Source organism: Piliocolobus tephrosceles, chromosome 2 (genome assembly GCF_002776525.5).
Source record: "Piliocolobus tephrosceles isolate RC106 chromosome 2, ASM277652v3, whole genome shotgun sequence".
Taxonomy (NCBI): Eukaryota; Metazoa; Chordata; class Mammalia; order Primates; family Cercopithecidae; genus Piliocolobus; species Piliocolobus tephrosceles.
The window spans coordinates 147,997,398-148,010,398 of record NC_045435.1 but is presented as its reverse complement, the minus strand read 5'-3'; the positions used below and the strand labels follow the sequence as shown (position 1 = coordinate 148,010,398).

Below are 13,001 nucleotides of genomic sequence, written 5' to 3'. Positions count from 1 at the left end.
AAACAGCCTATGTATCCATCAACAGATGAATGGATAAATTACGATGAACCTATAAAGAAAATGTGGTACATTTACACAATGGAGTACTATTCAGCCATAAGGAAGAATGAATTCCAGTCTTTTGCAACAACAAGGACTGAACTGGAGATCATTATGTTAAGTGAAATAAGCAAGGCACAGAAAGACAAACGTTGCATGTTCTCACTTATTTGTGAGATCTAAAAATAAAAACAATTGAACTCATGGACATAGAGAGTAGACGGATGATTATCAGAGGCTAAGAAGGATAGTGGGGGTGGTAGGGAAAAAAACTAGAAAGAATGAATAAGAACTACTACTTCATAGCACAATAGGGTGATTACAGTCAATAATAACTTAATTGTACATTTTTAAATAACTTAAAGAGTATAATTTGATTGTTTGTAACTCAAAGTGTAAATGCTTGAGGGGACGGACGCACCATTCTCCAAGATGCACTTATTTCATGTTGCATGCCCATGTCAAAACATCTCATGTACCCCATAAATATATATACCTATTATGTACCCACAAAAAAAAAAAAGAATAAGAATAATTTTTAAAATGTTCAACTTCTCAACTGTAGTTATCACTAGCTAATGGGATTTCAAGGTTACATTTACTCTTTCTTCATTTTTTAATATTTAAGTTATCTGCAATTATAATGTATTTTTATAATAAAAAAGGTACTTTCCTTATGAGGGAAAAATTAAGACCATATTTAAAAGATCAGATTCTACAACTTTTCAAGATGCCATTGAAACTTCCACAAAAATAGCAAATGAAGGAAACTGTAGTCATGTTACGGTCCATTAGAGCTCTTCTAAATATAAAAAACTACACTTATTTTTCTCAGACTGTTAAATCCTTATAAGGTATCTCATTATAGGTTGTCTATGCATTGTACATATTTATTGACATAGTTCTTTTTGTTTATTTTGAGACAGGGTCTCACTCATGCCCAGGCCTAGAGTGCAGTAGTGCAATCGTGGCAAACTGCAACCTGGAACTCCTGGGCTCAAGCAATCCTCCCATCTTAGCCTCCCAAGTAGCCGGAACTACAGACATGCGCCACCATGCCTGGCCAATTTTTCAATTTATTTTTCATAGATACAGATTCTCCCTATGTTGCCCAAGCTGGTCTCAAACTCCTGGGGTCAAGTGATCCACCTGCCTCAGCCTCCCAAAGTGCTGAGATTACAAGAGTGAGCCACTGCACTCAGACCAAAGTTCTTTTTAAAACAACTAAAGAGCATCGGATTAGATTATGCAATAGACATGAAACTTTTTCAAACATGAATAAAATATTTTCACAAGACAGAGAAGGGAGAAAGGAGGGAATGAACCAAAGAAAGGGAGGAAGGAAGAAAAGAAAGGAGGGAAAGAGCGAAAGAAAGGAATGGGCTAGGGAAGTAGAGGACTAAAAATATGGAGAGAAATCAAGACTGTGAGCAGAAATATGGCATCTGTGCAGATAGCAACAGGGGCAGTGTGAGAGTAGAGACAATCTTAGACAATCTGGGAACACGTTGGGGCATGTAAAGAACCAGCAGATACTTCCTTATCACTGACAAAAAAAGAAAAGAAAAAGAAAAAGGGAAAAAAAAGGAAAAGGAAAAAGGAAAGGAAAGGAAAGAAAGAGGCAGGAGAGAGAGGGAAGGAAAGGGAAAGGGGAAAATAAACAAAAAAGGAAAGGAGAGGGGAAGGAAGGGGAGGGGATGGAAAAGGAGGGGAGGGAGGGAGGGAGGGAGGAAGGAAGGAAGGAAGGAAGGAAGGAAGGAAGGAAGGAAGGAAGGAAGGAAGGAAGGAATGTGGGGGGGAGAACCAACACACATCGGTTATGACAGAAGCAAACGGCAGACTCCAGACATGAAGCTATGAACGGAAATTTGGGAGGAGAGCATAGAAAGGGAGTCTAGTGTTAGACAGCAGTGGAGGAGAAAAAGTAAAGAAATAAGAAATAAGGAGCAAGAAAGCCCCCCTTTTCTTGCAGTGGAGGAGAAAAGTAAAGAAATAAGAAATAAGGAGCACAACCCCCCTACTGTGCTACAGTGAAGGACAGCTCTTCTAGCTAATAAAGACTGAGTTTATGAATCATGCACAATGCATAGGCTTTCTCAGGACATGTATCAGAGTCTACTTCTCAATCCTTTATTATATCAAGACTTGACTTAACATCAACATATCGGCAACTGAGTTTTATTTTATAGCACTATAAACAACTAATGCCTTTTTAGTTGTGTTATGGAATAATTCTAGTAATATGCTACTGGATATGAAACTTTAAGACAAGATCACTAAAAATAATAATAATAATAACAGCTAATAATTATGAGTACTTAACTATGTTCCAGGTACTACGTTAAGCATCTGACATCTAATCAATCCTCACAATATTACTATACCCATTTAAGAGATAAAAATATATAATGATCAAATAAGTAAATCGCCCAAGTTTTAAAAGGTAGTAAATAGATGAGCTAGGATTTGAACCTGATCTGATTCAAAAATTTGTGAACTTGATCATCACCCAATATTCTTAATACAAAATTAAGCACTTAGAACAAGTATTGAGCCGAGTGCAATGGTGGATGCCTGTAATCCCAGCACTTTGGGAGGATTGCTTGAGCTCAGGAGTTTGAGAACAGCCTGGACAATATAGGAAGACCTCATCTCTATTTAAAAACTCAAAAAATTAGCCAGGTGTGGTGATGCACACCTGTAGTTTCAGCTGTTCAGGAGGCTGAGGTGAAAGGATTGCTTGAGCCTAGGAGGTGCAGACTGCAATGAGCCATGATCACACTACTGCACTTCAGCCTGGACAACAGAGACCCCTGTCTAAAAAAAAAAAAAAAAAAAAATTTAAATAAAATTTTTTTAAAACCATGAGTATATGCGGTACAGGTTTTCCCAGCTATCATGGTTTATGACCTTATGAATAAGATTGTATTAATCACCTATTACATGCCAGGCATTTAATTTTATGTACTTATCTCCTTTACTCCTCTTCACAAATCTGAGAGTCCCATATCCTCAGGCCCATTTTGCATTGGAGGACACTTACCTGCATAATAATCATTATGAGAAACAACATACAAATCATGTCCTTCATTTCCTTCTTTAAATACTTCTTCATAGGATTTTGGTGGATTCACCACATCTTTAGCAGAGTATTCTGAAGGAAGAATTGATAAAATCAGTTCCAAGATACTTTTTAATCTATTTATATGACGTTTATATTGACTAGAACAAATGAGAAATTAGGTATGCTGGATGCAAGTCTACATAGGCATCCCGAGAGATCACAAAGCCAACATAAATGATTTATCAAGAAAGGGAAGCCCGCTTGACCTGGCTCACCCCCTAGAAGTCTGAAGCATGTTAGAACTTTATTATCAGTTGGCTGGAGCAGTGGCTCACGCATGTAATCCCAGCACTTTAAGAGGCCAAAGAGGGTGGATCACCTGAAGTCAGGAGTTTGAGATTAGCCTGGCCAACATGATGAAACCCCATTCCTACTTAAAAAAATAATAATAATAAAACACACACAAAAAAATTCCAGCCTGGCCAACATGGTGAAACCCCATTTCTATAAAAATACAAAAATTAGCCAGGTGTGGTAGCACATGCCTGTGGTCCCAGCTACTCTACTCGGGAGGTTGAAGCAGGAAAATCACTTGATCCCAGGAGGCAGAGGTTGCAGTGAACCCAGATGGCACCACTGTACTCCAGCCTGGGTGACAGAGCAAGACTTTCATCTCAAAAAAAAAAAAAAAAAGAACTCTATTATCAGTTAACTGTTTAGTTGTGGTAAGCCATATTCCAAGCACAGTTAAATTCCTGGTCCTGAGAATCTCTGTACAATTTTTATTTTAGTTTGCTGCAGACTTCTCAAGATGACCTAAACAAATCTGAACCACAAATTAGAACCCCTAATGCCCTATGGGGTAGTTATGGTGTAAATTTTGGCAGTTTTAGATGGAAGCCCCTGTGTCTATTTGGATCTGAATCTGTATTCCCAGGCCAGTCTCAGTGGCTCAGGTCTGTAATCCCAGTACTTTGGGAGGCTGAGGTGGGTGGATCATCTGAGGTCGGGAGTTCGAGACCAGCCTGAGCAACATGGTGAAACCCTGTCTCTACTAAAAACACAAAAATTAGACGGGCATGGTGGCACACGCCTATAATCCCAGCTACTCGGAGGGCTGAGGCAGGAGAATCGCTTGAACCTGGGAGGCAGAGGTCGCAGGGAGCCGAGATCACAACACTGCACTGCAGCTTGGGCAACAGAGTGAGACTCCGTCTCAAAAAATTAATTAATTAATTAATTAATTAATTTTAAAAAATGAATCTGTATCCTCAGTGTAGCCAGAGGTACCAGGGGAATCACTGGAATCAGGGAGAAATTCTTCTACCAGTCCTAAATCTAGAAGAGATGTTTGTTTAATAGCTGCATTCCCATGACTAGTGGTACCCAGTTTTGTGTACAGTGAATAATTTTGTTTTTACTGTTTTAGATAATAATTTGTAAATATAACTCCATTTACAATTTCACTCTTCCCTTTCGACCTAACAACATAGATTAAGAAGTTTCCTTTATTTTGGCCTTTCTGCCAAGAATTAAGGTATATAAACTAATAGTTAAGAATATCAGAAGATGATTCCAATCAAAATAATCCTGTAAAGCAGAACTTCTTTTTGATATATGAACATTACACTTAATAATACACATATATACATGTTTTGAAACATTGTTTCTTTTATATATTTCAATGAGGAACACTTAGAGAATACTTTCCATATTAAATAAACTAATCCTAGGTAGCAGTTATGATATAATGGCTATAATGCCATGTCTAACAGTTCATATACATAGGATTTCTTAAACCTATTGAAAAGAAGAGGTGGGAAATAGTCACTCACACCTGTAATCCCAGCAGTTTGGGAGGCCAAGGTGGGAGAATCATTTGAGTCCAGGAGCTTGAGGCCAGCCTGGAAACATGGTGAGACCCCAGTCTCTATATAAATATAAATATATATAGTTTATAAATATAAATATATATGTTTCATATGTTTATGAAACATAAAAAGGAGAGGATATTTAAGCTACTCTAAAATACATTTTTCATGTGTCAAATTTCTAAAAACTTTAGATCTGATGCAATAAGGTACAACTCCAGATTTTACATTCCAAAGTATAATCTGTCTTCAGAGTAGATGTCACTACCTTAAGGAAAATAATCTAATGAGCCTTTTGGTGAACAAAGCTAAGGTTCCTGGAAGAGAGCCTCAATGGGTATGGAAAGACAAAGAGAGAATTTCTCCACAAAAATAAAGAAACATGGAATTTGAGATCTCCTATGGTAAGACTCCTAGAGGGAGGGGATAACCTCAAAAAGAGTATAGGAGAGAAATCTGAGAAAGGTGTAAAGAAAGGCACCCAACAACATGGCAGGAACCTGGGTCTTCAGAAGGAAGAATAGCCTATGACCAGTTCTAATTAGTTATTTGTTGAAAGATGGTACTCTACTCCCTCTCAGAATCAGAGTGGAAGTCACTCTGCCCTGTGATTGGTTAATATGCACGTAGACCTCATGGATCTGCATGAATGGAGTGTGGTATACAGCATTTACCAAACCTACCTGTGCCACGAACTCTGTTTCATAAAGAGTTTAGAGTCATGAACACATGTGAAGCACTGATGGAAACAGAACACACGAATGGATGTCCAAGGCAAAGGGATTGCAGTTCTCTAGCTAGTCCCAGAGCCAATTTTTGTTGAGTACTTTCCTGTCTTTACACCATACCTACTATGCTCACTATATCTGGACTCCAACACCTGAATTTTTCCTGCTTCTGCATACATACACGTCAAGGATTTTGGTTCTGAGAGTAACTTGCTTGCTACAATCCCATCTTTCCTTCTTGAGTCATCGTTTACACCATCACCAAACATCATACAATTAAGATATTTGATCAAATTTTCCAAAGAAACTTATTTAACCAGCCCCTTCCCCCCCCCCTGCTTTTTTTTTTTTTTTTTTTTTTACTACCTCTGATGACTGCTGTCCCAAATGTCGTATTGATTGTGTCCATTCCTTTAGGTAATCCTGGTGCTTGATCATGAGATTTTCCTAATGGTGCTCGTCGATTGCTAAGATATATAGATTCTTTTTTATCTTTAATTTTCTGTTGAAATGTAGTAATAGGCTGTGGGTTTATCAATGTGTTTGCCTAAAAGAAATCATACAATGCACAAATACATCAACAAAAATAGTACAAATCTGAAAATGGAAACCCTAATCAACAGCTAGGGAGAGGAGACTGTACGACTGTGGGAAAACATTTCATTATCATCACTAGCTTTGTTTGCTCACCTTCAAATGAACTGTCGGAATTGGCTATGAAGTTTAAACATGCCTAGAAGAACTTTCTAATGAGTTAAAAGGTTTCAGTGATACTAAAAGGTTTACGATGATAGCTTCCAGGTTACTCGACTCAAATATTTAAGAAAAGTGATGCCAGGTGCAGTGGCTCACGCCTGTTATCCCAGCACTTTGGGAGGCTGAGGAGGGCGGATCACCTGAGGTCAGGAGTTTGAGACCAGCCTGGCCAACATGGTGAAACTCCGTATCTACTAAAAATAAAAAAATAAAAAATCAATCAGGTGGTGGCACGCGCCTGTAGTCCCAGCTACTGAGGAGTCTGAGGCAGGAAAATCGCTTGAGCCCAGGAAGTGGAGGTTATAGTGAGCCAAGATCACACCACTGCACTCCAGCCTGGGCAACAGAGTGAGACTCAGTCTCAAAGAAAAAAAAAAAAAGAAAGAAAAGTGAAAATGAAAAGCACAAGAACCACTTGACTTCCAAAAGTTCTCTTCAGATACAGAGATCAGGTCTTCTGAATCTAGAGTGTCCATTCAATCAGTAGCAGATAACAAACATTTTGACTCCACCTCTACTCAATGTCCACATAAGTATTCCATAGGGCCTCTAGGCAAGTCACTAAGGCAGTCTTTTTTTTTTTTTTTTTTTTTTTTTTTTTGAGATGGAGTCTCAGTCTGTTGCCCAGGCTGGATTGCAGTGGCATGATCGCGGCTCACAGCAATCTTCGCCTCCTGGGTTCAAGCGATTCTCCTGCCTCAGCCTCCCAAGTAGCTGGGATTACAGGTGCCCACTACCATGCCCCAGCTATTTTTTTTTTTTTTCTTTACTTTTAGTAGAGACCGGATTTCGTCATGTTGGCCAGGCTGGTCTCAAATTCCTGATCTTAGGTGATCCTCCTGCCTCAGCCGCCCAAAGTGCTGGGATTACAGGCATGAGCCAACACACCCCGCCAAGACAGTCTTCTTTATTGTCTAACAAAGTCTGACAGCATTTCTCTTTATTGTGAGAAAATGGAATGCAACTAGGCTTTTATCATTTGAGAGGAGAATAGATAGTTTTTGGCTCAAACTATTAATTTCTTCATACCGCCTTGGCTGCTGCTGCTTGGATTTTTTCTACTGCTCAAGATAAAGGCTTTTGGAAGACAGATTGAGAAAAGGCTAGTAAAAATATGGGTGGGAAGGAGACTGGAACTCACGAATTTCACTAATACCTGATTTGTGCATTTTCACCTTGGTAAATTAGTAATGTACAAGGAAAAAAAGAAAATAAGTTACCGGTATTGAAATTTTAGATCTAATTCCATGTGTCAAATAAGGTGCAATTTGGGGATCATTTGCTCTTCCATAAAATACTCTTTCTACTCCAGCAGGTGGATATCTGAAGTTGAAATACTTTTTTGCCGCAGGTGGAGTAACTAGCTATGAAGAGTGAGGCAAGAAAATAGTAGTAAGTACAGTTTCTAAAAATATTAACAGGACTGATCTATACCAATCAATCAACAATCTTAAGTGTATGTATGTAGTAAGCGCATTTGGAACTACAGCCCCAAATAATGAACATCCCCCTAAAATGTATTTATTTATTAATGGAAGTAGACAACATTTTTTTCCATGACACAGATCCTGAGAACATGTGCCCTAAACAACTTATTTTAAATGTTGCATTTAGAAAACCACCAGGAAGTATCCAGGTTACTTTTATATATAAGTATACCATTATTCCCACTGAAATAAATTGAATCCCCTGTAATTGAATCCCTGTAGAGCTAGAAACTGGAAGCCTGGGATTTTCACTTTCTTGGACAAAATCAATAGAAGGCCTCAAAAAACAGTAAAGAATCCAAATTGACCACATTAAATGTATACCACTTTCATAAGGAACGTTGAGTTGCCTATTTCTTAATGTTCACACACAAGGTAAAAATAGAAACATAAAGGTATATAGAAAGTGCTCACCCTGGGAAGTTTTTCAGTCACGCAGCTTGCAACTCTGTAACCAACTGGAATAACTTTCCCTGCCTTTGGGAGAAAAAAATGGGTTGATCATTGTCAGGGTGGAAGAGGAGCATTTGGAAGAATGAAATTTATTTCAAACTTGTCCTATGCCTCTGATGCTACAAAGTTAGTTTTGACCAACATAAAAAAGGAAGAACCAATAGTAAATATAAAGCAATCTTCATACATAACAAACATTAAATGCTATGTATATATCATAAACATTTATAAAATTGTAAGCATATATTTTTACAGCATTAACATTGTTAGTGATTCATCCAGTTACAGGAATTCTGTGATGTGTTGAGGAATTCAGCTTTCAGAACAATCTTCTCATAGATCACAGGTTAATGATTCATTGTCCTATATAACAGTGAAATAGCAGTATGATCTTTGGGAGGCCAAGAAGGGAGGGTTTCTCAAGGCCAGGAGTTTAAGGCTACAGTGAGCTATGATCACATCACTGCACTCCATCCTTGGCAATGGAGCGAGACCTTGCCTCTGAAAATAAATGAATAAATAAAATTTAAAACTAAGAGAAAAAAACTAATTTCCCATAGTGTTCTGGATATCTGGAAAGAGGAGAGAGAGAGAAAGAGAGAGAACAAACAGACAAAAGCAGAGAAACTGAGAATGGAGTGGAGTGGATGGATGAATGAGTAGATGTGCGTGAACATATGAATGAATACATATGGGTAGATGAAGTTTGTTATTATGTTAAGTGTTGAGTGTGGAATTCCTTTTAGTAAGAGAGTCATTAGGGTTTAAGAGACTATCTTGCTGACATCTCTAGGTATAAAAGAGGAAGCCCACAGACATAGCCAGGCGGAAAACCGAATTGCTTTGTTAAAAAAAAAAATGGGAGAAAATATGATCTTTGTAGTGTCTAATGTTTTGATATGAATTATTAGACTCCAGTTTGAAAGGGAGGGGCAAAACAACTTCTGATTAGATAAGAAGGAAAAATCAAGGAGATGACAAATAAATTGAGAAGGTGTGTGGAGTCGAAGGTCTAGCAACAGGGTGAGAGGCTGGAGGGCGCCAAGATGGGAAATAAGACAGTGAGAAGCAGCCCAGTCTTAATGCTGTATCTTCAGTAAATTCTACCCACACAATTACATTATGTGAGAAGAACTTTGTGTAAAAAAAGAAAGGAACTGTGTTCTAACCTGGGCAAAAGCAAGACTGAGAAGATGGAGAAGAGGTATAGTGAGTTTTTTAAAATTCAGTTGGAAGTTATAAGAAATCTCACAGATACCAGGGAATACTGTCTCTTGCTATACTTAGGATAGGAACTCAAGTCTTTTTAAAAAATATGAAGGCTGCCAAGCAAGGTGGCTCACACCTGTAATCCCAGCACTTTGGGAGGCCAAAGGTGGGTGGATCATTTGGGGGTTGGGAGTTCAAGACCAGCCTAGCCAACATGGTGAAACCCCGTCCCTTCTAAAACTACAAAAATTAGGCAGGCATGGTGGCAGGTGCCTGTAATCCCAGCTACTCGGGAAGCTGAGGCAGGAGAATTGCTTGAACCCAGGAGGCAGAGGTTGCAGTGACCCAAGGTCATGCCATTGCACCTCAGCCTGGGTGACAAGAGCAAAACTCCATCTCAAAAAAGAAAAATAAAATTAGGAAAGGGATCAGAACATGCCGCCCAAAAATATGCCACTTTTGCATATGGATTATTTTGAGCTGAAGGCAGTTGAGGATCAACAGATACAGGAAAAGTTCAACACTTGGAAGAAGGTGTGGTAAAGCTATGAAAATAGAAAGGTTGGTTAAAAGTTTGTATTCAGGGCAGTTGGATCCCCAGTTCTTCTCCATCCTATGTTATCCTTGTCTTCACACAAGCTCTCAACCCCTCTCGCCAAACTGTGGATTTGTTTTCGCAAAGCGGTTTTATAGCCAGAAACATCAAGCTCAAGGTAAGGTAGCAGGACATTAATAAAGTATACTTTCTGTAATGCATTTCCTCTAGCTTCCTCTCCCACTGGGCCCTGGAAAGCAAGCAGCCAGGAGTCAAGCCAGCCCTCTAGCCAGTGGGCAGTGCATAGGAAAGGCAGCAGGGCATCATGAATATAAATAGAGATTTGGAAGCCAGCCTGCTTGGGTTCAAATATCTGCCAATAAATAAGCTGTGTCAACCTATTACTCAGCCTCAATTTGCTCACAATGGAGATGGTGATAACAGTACCAACCTCACAGAGATCACTGTGAGAATTAAATGAGTTAATACATATAAAATGCTTAGAACAATGTCCACACACGCTATGTGCTATGTAAGTTTCAACTATTATTACCATTATCAATATTCTCTGGAAAATCTGAATAACCTAGAGGAAAAAAAAATTAGTACTGGGGACTCTCCCAAAATAAAAGCTGCCTCATCACTTGATCACCTTATAACAATGCCCCAGCCCGATGCAGTGGCTCACGCCTGTAATCCCAGCACTTTGGGAGGCAAAGGCGGGCGGATCACGAGGTCAGGAGTTCAAGAGCAGCCTGACCAACATGATGAAACCCCATTGCTACAAAAAAAATACAAAAATTAGCCAGGCGTGGTGGCACACACCTGTAGTCCCAGCTACTCGGGAGGCCAAGGCAGGAGACTCACTGGAACCCAGGAGGCGGACGCTGAGTGAGCCGAGATGGCGCCACTGCACTCCAGCCTGAGCAACAAGAGCAAAACCCTATCTCAAAAGAAAAGCCCCAGGGTAAACAAGCCATGCAACACACACACAGCTACTAATTTATTTTGTTTTGTTTTGTTTTTGAGACAGGGTCTGATTCGGTCATCTAGGCCGGAGTGCAGTAGTGCAAATCTGAGCTCACTGCAATCTCTGCCTGTCAACGTCGGCCCAGTGCAACCTCCACTATCCTCCCGCATCAGCCTCCCCAGTAACTGGGACTACAAGTGCGGGCCACCATGCCTAGCTAATTTTTGTAATTTTTTTTTGTAGAGACGAATTTTTGTCATGTTGCCCAGGCTGGTCTCAAACTTCTGAGCTCAAGTGATATGCCCACCTTGGCCTCCCAAAGTGGTGGGATTATAGGCGTGAGCCACCATGCCCAGTCTGCTTAATGTTTTAATATGAGTTATTGGACTCCAATTTGAAGGGGAGGGGCAAAACAAGCTAATAAAAAACAAACACAAACATAGAGGGAATAGGAAAACGTAAACAAACAAAAGAGATTACCTGACAGATATAATAAGATGTTGCATTTATTGCATTCATAAAACAAGATTAGAAATTTTAAAAGACAACCTGAGAAGAAATAACTTTTTGAATTTACACACGATAATCTAAATAAAATTTCTACTTTTCACCTATTGTTTTAATAGGTACTGATGAGCTGGGCGTAGTGGCCCATGCCTATCATCCCAGCACTTTGGGGGGCTGAGGCAGGAGGACTGCTGGAGCCCGGGGTTCAAGACCAGCCTGGGCAACAAAGTGAGACCCTTTTCTCTTAAAAAAAAAAACTAATGATGATGCTTTCCTAAATCATTATTACTGTGATGGCTGCCAAATGATGAAACCCCGTTGCTACAAAAAAAAATACAAAAATTAGCCAGGCGTGGTGGCACACACCTGTAGTCACAGCTACTCGGGAGGCCAAGGCAGCAGACTCACTGGAACCCAGGAGGCAGAGGCTGAGTGAGCCAAGATGGCGCCACTGCACTCCAGCCTGAGCAACAAGAGCAAAACCCTATCCAGCCTGGGCAATCCAGCCTGGGCAACAGAGCGAGACTCTGTCTCAAAAAAAAAAAAAAAGAGAAAGAAAACTTCCTTGCAGTATAAGTATAATGCAATTAATAAATGTAGAAAGAATGCTAGAATTAGAAAGTCTTCATCTGGTATGATCTCGGCTCACCATAACCTCTGCCTCCCAGGTTCAAGCTATTCTCCTGCCTCAACCTCCCAAGTAGCTGGGACTACAGGCACACACCACCATGCCCGGCTAATTTTTGTATTTTTAGTAGAGACAGGGTTTCACTACGTTGGCCAGGCTGGTCTCGAACTCCTGACCTCGTGATCCTCCCATCTCGACCTCCCAAAGTGCTGGGATTACAGGCATAAACCACCGCGCCAGGCCTTTTCTCACTATTTATTCACACAATGTATTTACATCCCTATGTACTCGTGGATTTCTATTTTATTCAATGGCAATTTTATTCAATACTCAATGTATACAAATTTGGGCTAGGAGAAGACTCATCAAATTTGTTTCTTCAAATTTGTTTTTTATCTGCATGATTCTTTAGGATTCTTCTCACTTTTCTGCTCATAAAGATGTTCCATGTTCATATCCTACTAGCCTGTGCAAGTCCTAGAGTCAGCCATTTCTCCAAGGAGCTTAATCTCTTTTCATAGAGAATAGTAGTAAGAAATAAAGATCTGGATTTTGGCGTGCTCATTGCTACTAGAGAAATACTGCTTCTAAGCTCTCTTAAATAGGGTTAGGAAACATACGAATAGACAAACACCCCCGCACACTTGCATGTATATTGATCCTATAATATCCTGTCTAGTTAAATGTATGTAGTTAGAATCCATGGACATACATATATAGATATATCATAAATGTATATGAATACCTCTAATCA

The 13,001-nt window shown here is 39.5% G+C and overlaps 1 protein-coding gene across 2 annotated transcripts in view; it reads right to left on the bottom strand.

Moving 5' to 3' along the window:
* Positions 1-13,001, bottom strand: part of EFHB (EF-hand domain family member B) — a 72,412-nt gene that overhangs the window by 35,633 nt on the left and 23,778 nt on the right. For both annotated transcript variants that reach the window (XM_023207318.1, XM_023207317.1), the window contains exons 2-5: positions 8,360-8,422; positions 7,679-7,822; positions 6,069-6,249; positions 3,083-3,193 (exon numbers count right to left, since the gene is read on the bottom strand). In XM_023207318.1, coding sequence (XP_023063086.1) covers positions 3,083-3,193; positions 6,069-6,111 — 154 coding nt within the window. In that variant the 5' untranslated portion in view covers positions 6,112-6,249; positions 7,679-7,822; positions 8,360-8,422. The remainder of the gene's footprint in view (positions 1-3,082; positions 3,194-6,068; positions 6,250-7,678; positions 7,823-8,359; positions 8,423-13,001) is intronic.